We start from the raw sequence: 13757 nt of genomic DNA, 5'->3' as shown, positions 1-13757 counted from the left end.
GGTCCGTGGCTTTATCTCCTGTCTCATACGGATGCAAAGTCCACTCCTCTGTAAACATAACCACATATCCTGCTATGTGTTAATGTTATTTCTGCATGCCACAATGAGCCACAATTCATTTCCAATAGGCTTTTTTCCCTCCCTGCCTTATTTGCAAAGGTTTAACATGCCGGGATGAGAAGTTACTGAATTGTTTTTGCACTTTGAAATCATAGACACACATATGGGCACTCAGCGGGACGGCTTCCCCTTTGCAAATGGACTCACGCCTTCTGCTCAGGGAGCTGCAGAGAGAGAAATAACACCGGCGATGATGTCAGTCTTCTCCGTCTGCTGATTGGATCGCTTGTGTCTGTGCTGGAGCTGCTGCACTGTCATTCATATCATTCTTCTGAAACCTCTTTATGTACCCGATATTTTGCCACATATTTTAGTGGTTTGGCGGGTGAAATTGGGGTGCTTATTTGATTTTAAAAACGTGGTTTGTTATTTTGATTTTTTTTTTAAGAGGAGCAGGGGAACGTTTCACCGTCTCCAAATAGCAACGGTTGTTACCATTTAAATCTGTGTGTGTGTGTACGAGAGTGGAAACGTGGTCTCCAAGATACAAAACGATGAATACTATCTCTCATAAGCCTTCGTGTGGTTTCCCCCGTGCATGTGCAACCAGGCATGCAGACAATCAACAACGTGCTGTATACATAGAGACGTTTTCACACTCGAAGGCATTTATTCGCAGGGCAAGGTGCACTGTATGCACGCAAACACACACACACACACCATGTGGATCAGCCGTACTGACACACAGAAGCACTTGCAGCAATAGAACTGGACCCGGACTCAGCCAGGAAGACTTCATGGAGTAGTGCTTTACATGTTGTGGCTGATGTTACTGTTATTCTCAGTTGCTTTGTTACATTTTCTTGCGTCATCTTCGACATTTGCAAAACAGTACGGTAGCGGTTGACCCCGTCCAACTCCTTGCCTTCCATTGTCAGACATTGTAACATTGTGTTGTGCTCCGGCATTCGATTGTTCATGAGATGCACATTCGTTAGAGTTAAAGTCAAGATTCACCTGGGAACAGTTTACCAATTTGGGACAGATTTAGAAAAAAGAAATGTAAAGAAATATGCTTGACATATCAAGCCATTTTGCATGTAAGGACTTATACAATGAACTATTGCCTAAATGTTGTGTGCGGTGAGACGATTCAATAGAAAGCCATTAGAATAAACTATGATCAACATGACATAAGCAATTGATAATGTAGGAAAAAGCAGAGAATTGAACATAATCATTTGCATGGATGTACTAAAGCATTTGCAACTTGTTCAAATATATGAGTAACTGCTTGTTTGATGTGCACAAGTGACACAATGATGTGAAGATTGAACAGGTAGTTTTGAGAATTTCAATTCGGATCGGAGAAATGTACTAAAGCGACAGAGAAAAACTAATATCTAGACTCATGATCACTTTAATTGGATAGCACATCTAAACAAGGTTAAAAGGTTTTCTACAAAATTCAGGAGAACAAAACAAAGTAGTTAGGAACTACAAATCTATCCAATACAGCTATCCTGCTATAAAATATGATCTAAAGCAATTATATTTAGTCACATGGCCTCATGTTCAAGGTCGGTGATATATCCTACAAAACGTTAACCCTTGACTTTTTCCTACAAAAAGTCTTCCAACACTCTCATTACACCTTGTTGATGAGTATGTGAATGACGTACAAAGTGCTTTGGCATGATTACAATGCATTGGCTTTCGTAGTTACAGAAATGAGTGCCGGACGACACACATCAGCCCGTCGCCAACAAATGAAAACTATGACCACCAAACAACATTTTACTGGGAACCAACCAAACAGCCCTGTTGATCTTTCCTAGCAACTATTTATTACGTAAATTCATAAAAAATAAAAAAATAAAAACTTTTTAATACGTTTCCCCCTTGGTGCTGGGCGTGGGGTTGCTTTTATGGAGGCAGCTCCATCAACACTCAAAGTAGGTTGTATTGGCGTGAATAGAGCAATGTTATTGTTTGTACCATACCATTTACAGACATTAATACACATAATCCATTCTCCGCTTATATCAGTTATCAAAGAGCTCTGGGTGCCCTCTGGCTGCAATATTTTCTTCCTCCATATTTTCCGATTTAACAACAGTTAGACGTCAGGAATCTCAAAAAACGATAGATATCCTCGACAAAGCCAATTTGTCCTAATTTCAACTCGGGTTTTGCGTCAATGGTGTCTTTCTACTGACTGTGTGAAATATACTGATGCAAAAGATGTACGGCCCGTTTGGTGTGAGCACATCATGAGGCCTTACACTCCTCAGCTTACTGGGTAACGATAGACAGCTTCCAGCTCTGAGTCTTTCCTCACCGGTAAGCCTGTGCCTTCATGATCCTCTCCATACGCAGGAGCGCCTACAGTTTATTTGATAACTCGGCCAAAGAAAACACGTTTATGCCTCCTTTCCTCACCTTAAATGCCCTTCTCTCCACTGCTTTTACAGGTCTGAGGTGCACATGATTGATGCAACATGGACCACCGCTCCCTTTCTCAGTAGAAAATAACACATCAGAAGCAACTCCCTCAATTACATCAACTCTTTCCAGCTCAGATTGTATTAAAAACAACCTTTGTTTGGGAAGCCCACAGACGGAGAGGGAAACGGAGAGAGGAGCCTCGGATAATCAGTTTCACCTGTCAAAGTGAGAGCATGAACCACACACTGGACACATGGCTCTGTTTATGAAACATTAACTACAATTTTACATTACAACAGTTTTTTGGGGGGTAGAGGGGAAATGGGGGGGGTCTGTTTGTGCAAATTGCCCTGGTGATGTCACAGAGTGTACACACCACGGCCGACAATCAAAGACAGCGCTTTGCAGGGCCAGTCCGGTGAGCCTCTGGAGGGAGCGTATGAATCTGGGAGTATTTACAACAAATTGCAGATATGATTTGGCTTTGGCTCCATACTCAATAATACCGTAGGATTGTGCTTTCTTGGTGTTGGGGGTTTTATTTGGCGTGTGATTTTTAACAAGAAGGGCTACCCTCTTGGTAATGTCTTACCTTTCCTTCATTCTGTTCCATTCCTTTTTGAAAAGTACAATTGTGTTTTATACCTAGTCTTACAGCTGTCTGAGTGTGAGAGGGTATTCAGACCTAAGGGGCCTCACCGAGCCACAGCCAACAAGGTAGTCCCCCACAAGCATTTGGTATGTAAGTTGAAGGAGCTTCAATGCTTCCCTACTTATCTCCTTTAGCATAGGAACCACTCTCCCATCCTTTACAAAAGGAAAGGAGATAATTCCGTCCCACATGTTCATCTTTGGAGAAATTGTAGTTCCGTCACTACAGATTGACGTCACTAACATGCGTCTTCAGATTCGGAAGATCACCGTCGTCTATAAGTTCATCTTCTCGCTTCTTCTAGAGGGGGCACCAGATAAGCGGAACGTGCCTTCTTACTTGAGCGGCCTTTCGCATGACCACCCATGGAGTAATATTCCCAGCCGCTTGTATGCGGCGGTCGGAGCAGCTCTTAAGGGCCTAAGGAGGGCTGTGCAGCGCCTGTCCCACTGATTTTCAGAGGCCATTGCCACTGGGAGGTTTGCCTTTGGAGGATATATGTTATGTGTTGCGGCCTTAAGGGCACCACTGAGCGTTCACCAAACACTACAGAGTGAACATTGTTGCTCCTCACCCACAACTACGGAAAATTCCTCTGCCTAAGCAAGATGTAATAGAATATAAAAGGACGTATTTAACTACGGTTCTGTGAATCCTGGATGACCCCCAGAGTTCTTGGTCATTCAAAATCCCGTGAACTCGCGTGAAGATTCGAAAGGACTGATCTCAGGATGATACCGGAACTTATAAACGACGGGAATCATCCGAGGTCACAGGTTTGCTGGTATAAAGACTCACCTGTGCAAGCAGGAGACAGAAGATAATCAAGGGTTAAGCACTGCCTGGCGGTCAAACCTATTTAACCAGGATTCATAGAACCCTGGTTAAATATGCAACTTTCGTTTAATTGCTAGGTGTTAAATGTTAAGAGTTTCAAAGGAGTGAACTGAAGTTTAAACTTCAAACCTGTGATCAATTATTTTGGCCTGTGTGAGTTGTCCCACATATAGTATTTGTAAGAGCTGGTGACTATTTCCGTTCTGTACAGGCCTTATGCTCGAATTGACATTTGAAGTGGTGTTCACACTGAACAGGCAGACTGTTCTGTCTAGTTGCCACTTTTCTGTAATTTGCCAGACCGGGCTGTTCTGTTATTGTTCAAAGGTCAGCACGACAGATTGCACTTTCATTATGGGAGGGCAACTTATAACTGGAGTAGGCACACAGGCTCACATCGCAATTTCTGAGACTGATTACGGTCAGCGCGTTGTTAAAGTGACTCAGACTCTGGGTATTCTGTGAACTCCTGCACAGTTACGGAACAATTGTGATTCAGCCCCAGTAAAAGATGTTTATTTTAAGGCAGCCAAATGTAGAACAAAAGGGGGTCAAATGATAAGGGGTCCTGGTCAAGATTTATTTGACCTAACTGTGATAAAAAATCTAATATAGATGAATATAGATGTTAATATGGCATCATGGCATAGTGAAACTCCCTACCTGGGTCCCAGCTCATCCTCACATCTCCATGTGAATTCCCCGAAGCTCTCGTAGCGCTGGTTGTAGTGGTAGAGCACGCGGTGCAGCGTGGGAGCGCCCAGGTCCATCAGAGTGTTGTAGGCCGTCTGCTGCTCCTTCCCACTGGTGTAGCCATTGAATAGGTTGTAAATCTTGTCGGCTATTTCTGTAAAAGGCCAAACATGGTCACAGGGTTAACAAGTGGCGGTTGGGTCGTTCTACTCAAGCGACTAATGAATGAATATTGTCATTATTAATTCATCTTCCAACTATATAGTCCATTCATATTCAAATTGAAGACACGGAAAAACACACATTTCACTGTACTTACTCCTATTTCCATTTAGTATTTGAAAGGAGTAACGTGTTGTTATGTTTCCTGGAGATCACCTCCGCTGTACCTCGGTTACCGTAGCCTAACAAATGCTACCATGCTTTTTAGAAAGGGAACTGTCTATGATCTAAACTTATATTCATTGTTAAATGTTCATACCGTCCTGTACCTGTACGGCTGTTCGTTATATTGTATTGTAATATTGACTGAGAAATTACATATATTGAAGCACATATTATTATTGTTTTTTGAAGTATCTTCTGTCTGCACAGCTTATTAACTGATTTTCTTCTCTTTTTTATCATTAATATTTTATATATAAATTGATAACCAAAGAATTCCAGCACTAATATTTCAAAACCAAAATACCTACTCTATAGCTTTAAATGTTTAAACAGTCTGCACCGATGAATTTCTTCAGCGCAAGAGGCTGAATGTAGTTTGTCTCGATTAGTGGAAATGTGGTTCTTTTCTTCAGCTTTTTATCCTGCAGCCCCACTTTGCATTTTGGATCAATAACACAGATGTGCTTCTATACGCACATCTAGATATTTACGACATCTAAAAACCGGTAACAACTGTGGGCGATAATCACGTCTTTGTTATACATCTCACGCTGGATCAGACAAAAATTAGACTTTCAAACTTCTTACATTTCTTTGACTATATGGAATAACAATTCTTCTCTGTTAATATCCTCATGGAATTGTGGTTTACAATGTCCGTAAACAGTCATATCCCAGAGGGGGAAACTCTCCCTGTGACTTGACTCGCTCTATGAACAGATCTTCAACATCTGTTTTGTGAGGTCTTAAAAACAGAACTACTAACACGGGGAAAAAAGGTCTGTCCTTTGAGTTAGCTACTTTTGTACTTGCTTTCTAGAAAATTGAGAAACATTATCTCCCCAATTTCATCTCCAACTGACCATCAATCAGTTCGTAGATCAAATTCATACAAATGGCGCGGCGATTCCCCTTGCTCCACTGAGCGCGCGTCTTTTTTCTCACCTTGTGCTTTGACGTCATCCACAGTTGGACATGGCGTTTTTATGGTGACCTCACTTGGATTGGAACGGCGCCCTGTGTTGTCTACCGCCCACAGCCGGAACCTACACACGTGGGAACACAGAGAAAAACGATTAGAAAATATATTACAAATTCTAAGTGATTAATGTTAAATCTGTGGTCATACTGTAGATCTCCCCCTACGCCCTCCACTCCACAATTAGAGTTTGATGAATCTGGTATCATATCATCATTTCATGCACTTATTGTTTTTAAAAAGGCTCTCATTTGGAAAACTGGAAGCTTAATGTAGGACTTCTACTAGTTCCAGATTGGAAATAAGAACTTCCATCGCAGGGCTGTCATTTCACTTGATGAATACCTCCACCTAGTGATCAAACCACAAACTGCAGCCACCTGCAACACCACAGATTTGCAGAGGATGGCATAGAGATGTATTGGTATGTATATTTTTCAAATTGCAGTAAGAAACAGACGCACGAGTTACAGATCTGCACACTCCACTGAAAAGAAATATACAATATTTCAAGTCGAACACACTTTAAACTGTTGCAGAGTGTGTTTTCTGTTACATAAGAGTGCGCACGCAGTCCCTAGAAAATACATAGCCCCCTCCTCTGACAAAGCACCCAAAGCCCTGTAAGTGGGATCTAGAAGGCATGTGTCGCTGCTCGCTCAGCCAATATACACCCAAAGAGTTTTTGATCTTTTCTTCTCTCACTCGCCTCCATTCCTCTTTTGCTTCCTCCGCCCTGAACTTTGCCTCCGCTTCGCCCTTTCTTTTGCTTTCTTCCCTCCTAGCAGGCCGTCTGTCAGATAATTGTCAGCATGTATTTGGCCCACTGGCCTTATTTGACTTTAATCAAACGTAAGCATAATCCAGTACATAGATTAAATCAGGTTATTTTAGTGAAGATTGTGGGATTAAACTAGACGTTATTATTTGCGTTGACACAAAGGAGGTACGATGTACACTTAGCCCATAGACCGTACATCAGTGGTCCTCAACCTTTTTAGCCTCACAGACCGTTTTCATGTTTTCATGTTTCTTGGACCGGTGTGGCGGATAAACACGACAAAATAACCAGTACCGGTCCGTGGCCCGGTGGTTGAGGACCTCGACTGCACATAACAAGATGATCTAGCCTCGTTGCGGTAATCTCAAGGAGCTGGGATGGTATACAAATAGCTACGTCTCTATCCTGATTGACAGGTTGCAGTGGTAGCAACCCGTCAATCACAAATTAGTCCCGCCCAAATGCAGTCTGCTTATTGGTCCATTTCACTCTAAATGGGGCCGTTAAAGGCCATATCTGGCCAATGTTTTTTTTTTTAAGATGCCTAGATAATTAACAAAAACAAGCGGCAAACCAAAGACACAAGGTCTCAACCCAATGTGCAGGTTTGTAGAAGTTAGAAAACACGATTGATGGAGTTAGTCAAGCCGCTATTCTGCATTTTACACTTCTTATTTTGACCGAACTTTAGCTAAAAACACAGAAATATGTTTTCTGCCAGCTACAGCCAATATTTACAGAATACTGCTTTTGCAGTTTATATACAAGAAATCAGCATACTTTTACTTTCTTAGTTACATCAATCAATCTGTCACTTTGAATGACGCTGACGACTAAACTCCACGGAGAGAAAAGCAAATGTTTTCCAGAGATGATTTCTTGTTGCTTCTTTTCAAGAGCTGTCTCACCACATTCCAATTACTATAATCTTTTCCAGCTGTGAGTAGTTCCTCCATTTCTTTTGTGCATTGCATTGTGGGTCTTTTCAGCAGCCTCAATCTCAAAAATGTTTTTTGGCTTCCATGGTTAATTGTGAGTATACTTAATTTAGGCACAAACAGAATACAAACTTATAACTTGCATTATATAGAATTGGAACAATATAGTCAAATTTCAGATTTGCTTTTTCTTCGATCGAAACACATCTGACTTGGGCAGAAGCTTCTTTGAGATCTGATTTGGATTGAGATCTGGTCACCGGATGGTTTAGCTTTTTTATTTAATCATGAGAGAGCAAAAATAAAAGAGTGACTCACATATATGTGGCATCAGGCTCCAGGCAGCGGATGATCATGCTGATCGATGAGGACAGCAGGTTGGGGATGTCCCCTAACATCACACATGGAGACCTGGCCCCAGACAGGATGTCGTCCACGAAGCTCAAAAGGGTCTCTGCGGCAGAGAGAGACAGAGACACGTCCTTGTTGGAGGTCATGTTGATTTCTTCTTCTCTTATGTGAGAACCCCGGAGGATATATGTGTAAATTGAGATGAGACTGCTTGAAATGTAACAATTACTAGTGCAGGGTTGTAAAACAGGTTTCTGTCCCTGAATACAAATTTCTTGCCTACTTTTAATTTTAATTTTGTCTTTTTAATTTCCTCTTAACCGTTTTGGAGAAAAGCGGCAACGTTTATGGTTACAGTTACTCGACAACTTTTACCGCATTTTACAAAACCAAAAGGTAGAGCAAAGGTAATTTAGTGTATTTAAACTTTTTTTTAGGTACTCCAAGGGGAGATAAGTGTAGCTCTGCTGAGCCTCCCCCTCGCTCACAATCACTGTGAACACCTATCTTTTCAAAGTGTAGAACAGACTTTTCTCCACCACAAAATAAAGAAAGAAACTTTGAGAACGATATGTGCTTGTAGTCAATAAAGGTGATGACTGTGTGTTGTTTTATACATTTCTACCTAGCAGGCCAATGTTGATTTCTTCTTCTCTTATGTGAGAACATATTGAGAACGTATTTTGTTCTAGGAGGAAAGATGATTGCACTAGAAGAAATCTATAATATGGATGTTTTTTGCATTACCCTTGTAAGGTATAAAATATGATTGAGGAGAGAATGTCAATGGTTGTCAGGTTCTGTGTGAGGAAGAGAAATAAACTTTCATTTACTCTGGGGGGGTGAAAAAGTGTTCATGGCAACGATGATACATGCAGCTTTCAGTTTCATGTTCAAGGGCATTTTGACAGTCCATACTGCTTCAAAAGTGTTTCTCTCACTTCTAAATCAACATTTTGCACCCATAATCCATGTTTTAAATGTCAAAATTTGACATTTTGATGTCAAAATAAAAAAAATAAAGCAGTCATTTACAAGGTTATAAAAACATCACACACTATCACACACGTTAAATAGATGTCAGAACCTTTAAAAAAAAGAAACCACAATTTTGGACAAAAAAATCACTGAGAAGTTTTTTCTTTTTAAAACATTCAACATTATCCGAAAGCCCTTTATGAATAATCTGTACACGCAAGATTGTTGTTCCTCCACCTTGTTTTAAAGGGCAGTCGTCCCTTCCCGGCAACATGCATTTCTCTGGAGAGACGCAATCCAGTGTGCAGAAGAATATGTTGGCATGTTAAAGAGACACCAATGTGTGTTTCACAAATACCTCTTATATTAGTCTTGTACCACACCTGCAGGAACGCAAAAGTCCTCTGGATTAAGCGACTTGGTTAGGTCCTTGGTTTGCCTTGAAATATTAACACAGCAACTTAACCTAATACGTGTAACAATACAACTGGATAAATAAATCGAGCAATAGCAACGTGACAGACGGAGAGGATGTCTGTGGTGCAATGCTCGTTTCCACGCTTCATCTGGAATCAACGCCATCCAGGCCACCGGCGCCTGGATAGGGGCATAAATTTCACTGATGGAGAATGAAGGAGCGCGTTCATCTTTTCACTCCACTGCTTTTATTTTACAGTTAAAGTTTTCTTTGCCGATACTGAAACATTTATCATTAGAAACACAAGATTATTCTAATAGATCATGATTAGAGCTACAACATACAACAAACACCCCAATATAACACAACTCTGTATACTTCTGTGCTGCTAAATGTAGAATACAGGACATTCAGTTTTATGTTGTGGCATTATACTTGAGTAGCCCCCCCCTCCTCTTTCCGGGGCAACTTTTACCCGTTGCGCTATAGACTTGGGCTGACACATTCAACAAGCTATGTTTTCTCAGCTGGCAGTGCATGCGTACGTAAGAAAAATGGCATTTGGCAACCAATGTGTGTGTTTCACTGCAAAGGGGAAAAACACTGCTCGGAAAATCTAAAGTCTGGTGTGTGTGTGTTTGTGTGAAGTGATGGGTGCTCTCAGGTGGTCATCTGTGACCCCCTCCGTCACACAGGCAGCCCCTGTCCGTATGTAATACACATGTGCGAACTGACGGAGTCCCCCCAAGTTACCTGTGCTTCCCCTCACTGCGTTGGGGATATCAACGACATTTTTTTGTGTCGTTGATATGTCTACATGGACATATGGAGTGTTGGAAGCTCAGAGGTGGTCCCCTGCGAGGGATATGGCCGTTTACCGAGCACAGAGGCTGAAAGACATAAACAGCGGGTGGTATGAAAATGAAAAGTGACATTGTGATATAATTAACATAGCATGTTAATTATAAAGCTGGGTCTGGAATGTCTGTCTAGTATATTGGAGCAAGATGAGCTCAACCTTGTGTGCAGAACAACAGAAGCTGTCCAGCATATAGAAACTATTGGACAGTGTTTACAATAACCGCCTTGTGCTGCAGGCCTTTACGGGACTAACTGCAGCACACTTTCATAAAAAGAGTACAGGGAAAAATTGTGAAAACAACTGAATTGATGTCCTCTTTTCTTTTAATCATTCATGAAATGAATTATGTTTCTTTTATGGCCGGGAAAATAGGAGAAAAAAAAAGCATGGAGATAAACACAGGGCCGAAAGGGGTTAAAGAATTTCCTGTCTCTATTTCTTTGAAGTAACTCATAACCGCTGTAGCACAACACGCAGTACTTGAGAGCTTTACCGAGCTTCAACGAGAGAGACAATTGTATTGTATTGCTTCTTTATATTTAACTCAGAAATCTCCCAATATAGATAACAAAGCTGGTCATCCGGCATTACATTGGACCAGCGGTTCCCAAACAGAATGCCGCGGCCCACCTTGAAATCTGAAAATCTTTCGCGGCCCACCCAAACCTTTAATCACAACTCTGATCAAAACATAATGATTAAATGACCTTAAGAATTTAACCAAATCAAACATCTGCGAGCAAAAGTCTGTCTCGCGCGAGCAAAAGTTTGTCTCCGCAAGGTATTTGCTCGCTTGCGAAACCTGAACTTCGTTGCTCGCGAGGAGAATCTCTGCTCGCGCTCTAAGGAGTTTTCTACGCGCTCGCTGTTGTTCTTTTTGACAGTAAGGTGGAGACGGTGCTTTCAGGGTCCGATCGATGCTGCGAGGTGCGTCCGCTCCCACACTTTGGGAATCACTGTATTAGACTGTCGCTATGAAATTCATTGCATCTCTGTTTCCTTCAACTTTGTAAGTTGTTTGTCCAAAATGGAGAGCTTCCATGTTTGACGTAATTTGGAGTCAGCGCGGACCTTGTTAGTGTTGGGACCACCTAGCTACTATTTTTCTATAATTTCTATGAATACAGTTATGATCACACTGCATTTTCTATTACACAGACTATTGGTTTTGGGAAGTTAAAGTCCCACCTCATGTAAAATGACCTTTGACCCCTCCTCTACTACAGGAGCTAAGTTGCCATGGAGCCCACAGAGTCCCTTAAGCATATAATCCTCCAAAATATGCGGTTGAAGGGAGTATCCAGGATGTCAAACTGATTCAGCAGTAAAGGTGCGTTGAAGACAACACCTGATGATCAAGACAGAAGACAATGGAATTAAGCAACAACGTTGTCCCTTTAGAGACGCCCGACAAATAAATATGCGGAATACTTGACTGCTGATATTTTTACACCACAGTCAAAAAGATGGCCAGAGCTAGAAACACAAGACCCCAAGTTGCAATACAGAGGAATTCTCCTCCCATCCAGAAAAACACATTATATAGCTCTCTTGTACCATATTCCACGTTTGGCCTCACCTCAATCGCAGATGTCAAGGAACAAACTTTGTCTTTGGCTCAGTCAAATGGACTGCGGTTAAAACGTTGTTCGCCAAGTACACGTGGGTGATCCATTTTCACATTTTCACATACTCACATCCCCGTCTGCTCTCACTCCTGAACCAACTTTCACTCATGTTGAAAAGAAGGGAGGGAGGCTTAAAGCCGGCTCTTAATGAACCTTTTAACAAGCCTTAGCCCAAACGCAAAGTCATAAGCTCAATAAACCACAGCATTAGTGCATATATGGGTATCTAAAAAAAATACCTTCGAGCCATCGGATCATCTTAGACTGAGGGGCATAAAAATATTACTCTGTGGCTTCCAGAGCAGCCATCCACTCTTTCTATGTCAAATCTTCCCCTGTCAATTGCATCCTTCCTGCTACTCTCCTCTATGAACCACCTGAAGCAGCAGAAACTGGGGTTCCAGGCCCAGTGACAACACTTGAAGAACCCCACTGGGCCCTGACATGACAAAATAGGGGCGCTTTAAGTGGTTGGCCTGCAGGCTGTGAGAACAGAGAATGCATCTTTCACAAGCATTGTCAACAACTCCCGGAGCAATGTTTCCAAAATTGTTAGGAAATGTGTTGCAGAGTAACATATTAAACATCTCAGCAGCTGTGCATATCAGCTACATCCTATGCAGTTTGGTTACAGGGCTAATCCTACCTTGGGAGGACCCGGGAATCCGGTGTGTCAAAGTGGATGATGTTCCATTATCTACTCTAAGATCCAATGTGGGAGTACCCCAGGGTTCTATTTTTGGGCCTTTACATTACATTACATGTCATTTAGCTGACGCTTTTATCCAAAGCGACTTACATTGCATTTATAACCCATGGCTTTTTACATTTTAGCCCAGGGAGCAATTAGGGGTTAGGTGTCTTTCTCAGGGACACTTCAAGTTGGGACATGGGGCAGCCGGGACTCGAACCACCAACCTTGCGGTTTCCAGCGCACCCTCTCTACCCCCTGCATTATTCAGTTTATACATTAATGATTTGGCGGGTGTGTTGCGAACAACAAGAACAAAGAGCAAACTGCACTTACTCACATCCACAATGACAAATTCCTGCCTTCATCTGAATGTTAAAAATACAGTTTGAATGTTCTTCACAAAGAGGGCTTGCAGTGAAGTGTCACTGGAGACATGCTTATGTTGCTGGTGAGAGGCTACAGCTAGTGTCAGATTTTAAATAAATAATTATTGATTTGAAATGCTCTTTAAAAAAACTGTTTAACCATGCATTTCCCCAATCTGACCCATTGCTTAACCAGCTGGGCACAAGCCAGCAGCACAGCAATAAAATCTATTCACATTCTCCATAAACAAGCCCTAAAAACAAGATGAAAAAAACAAAAGTCCCCATCACTGCAATATTCTCGCCAAACACCATAGGGAGAAGCTTATTAAATTCTCTGATGTGTGTCTGACATGGTATGATCCCGCCTCCGCTTAGTGATTATATTAAACAAAGTAGTCAAAGCAGCAGACTGCAGACTGCTTCAAGAGGATCTGTAGGTGGATTTGTTCTACCTGACGCACGCTGCGTCCTGTTATGTCTGCTCTGGTCTATCGTCGTACATCTTTCTTTTCTTTTACTGTGTCTTGATTTAGTCCACACGTTGTTGTCCGTTTGTCTATGAATTTTAATTACATTTCCTTTTTAAATGTTGTTATTTAAGGCTGCCTTAAAACATCTGGCTGTGGATAGCGGATGGAAATGAGTCTCTCTGGCTCAATTACTGTACAACTGTTAATTGGTGT

At 41.7% G+C, this 13757-nt stretch overlaps 1 protein-coding gene across 5 annotated transcripts in view; it reads right to left on the bottom strand.

Moving 5' to 3' along the window:
* Positions 1–13757, bottom strand: part of astn1 (astrotactin 1) — a 306692-nt gene that overhangs the window by 5375 nt on the left and 287560 nt on the right. For all 5 annotated transcript variants that reach the window (XM_040170931.2, XM_040170935.2, XM_040170929.2 and 2 more), the window contains 3 exons: positions 8094–8229; positions 6023–6123; positions 4661–4844 (listed from right to left, as the gene is read on the bottom strand). In XM_040170931.2, the coding sequence (XP_040026865.2) occupies positions 4661–4844; positions 6023–6123; positions 8094–8229 (421 nt within the window). The remainder of the gene's footprint in view (positions 1–4660; positions 4845–6022; positions 6124–8093; positions 8230–13757) is intronic.

Source organism: Gasterosteus aculeatus, chromosome 3 (assembly GCF_964276395.1).
Source record: "Gasterosteus aculeatus chromosome 3, fGasAcu3.hap1.1, whole genome shotgun sequence".
Classification (NCBI taxonomy): Eukaryota; Metazoa; Chordata; class Actinopteri; order Perciformes; family Gasterosteidae; genus Gasterosteus; species Gasterosteus aculeatus.
This window is presented reverse-complemented; position numbering and strand designations above follow the sequence as displayed.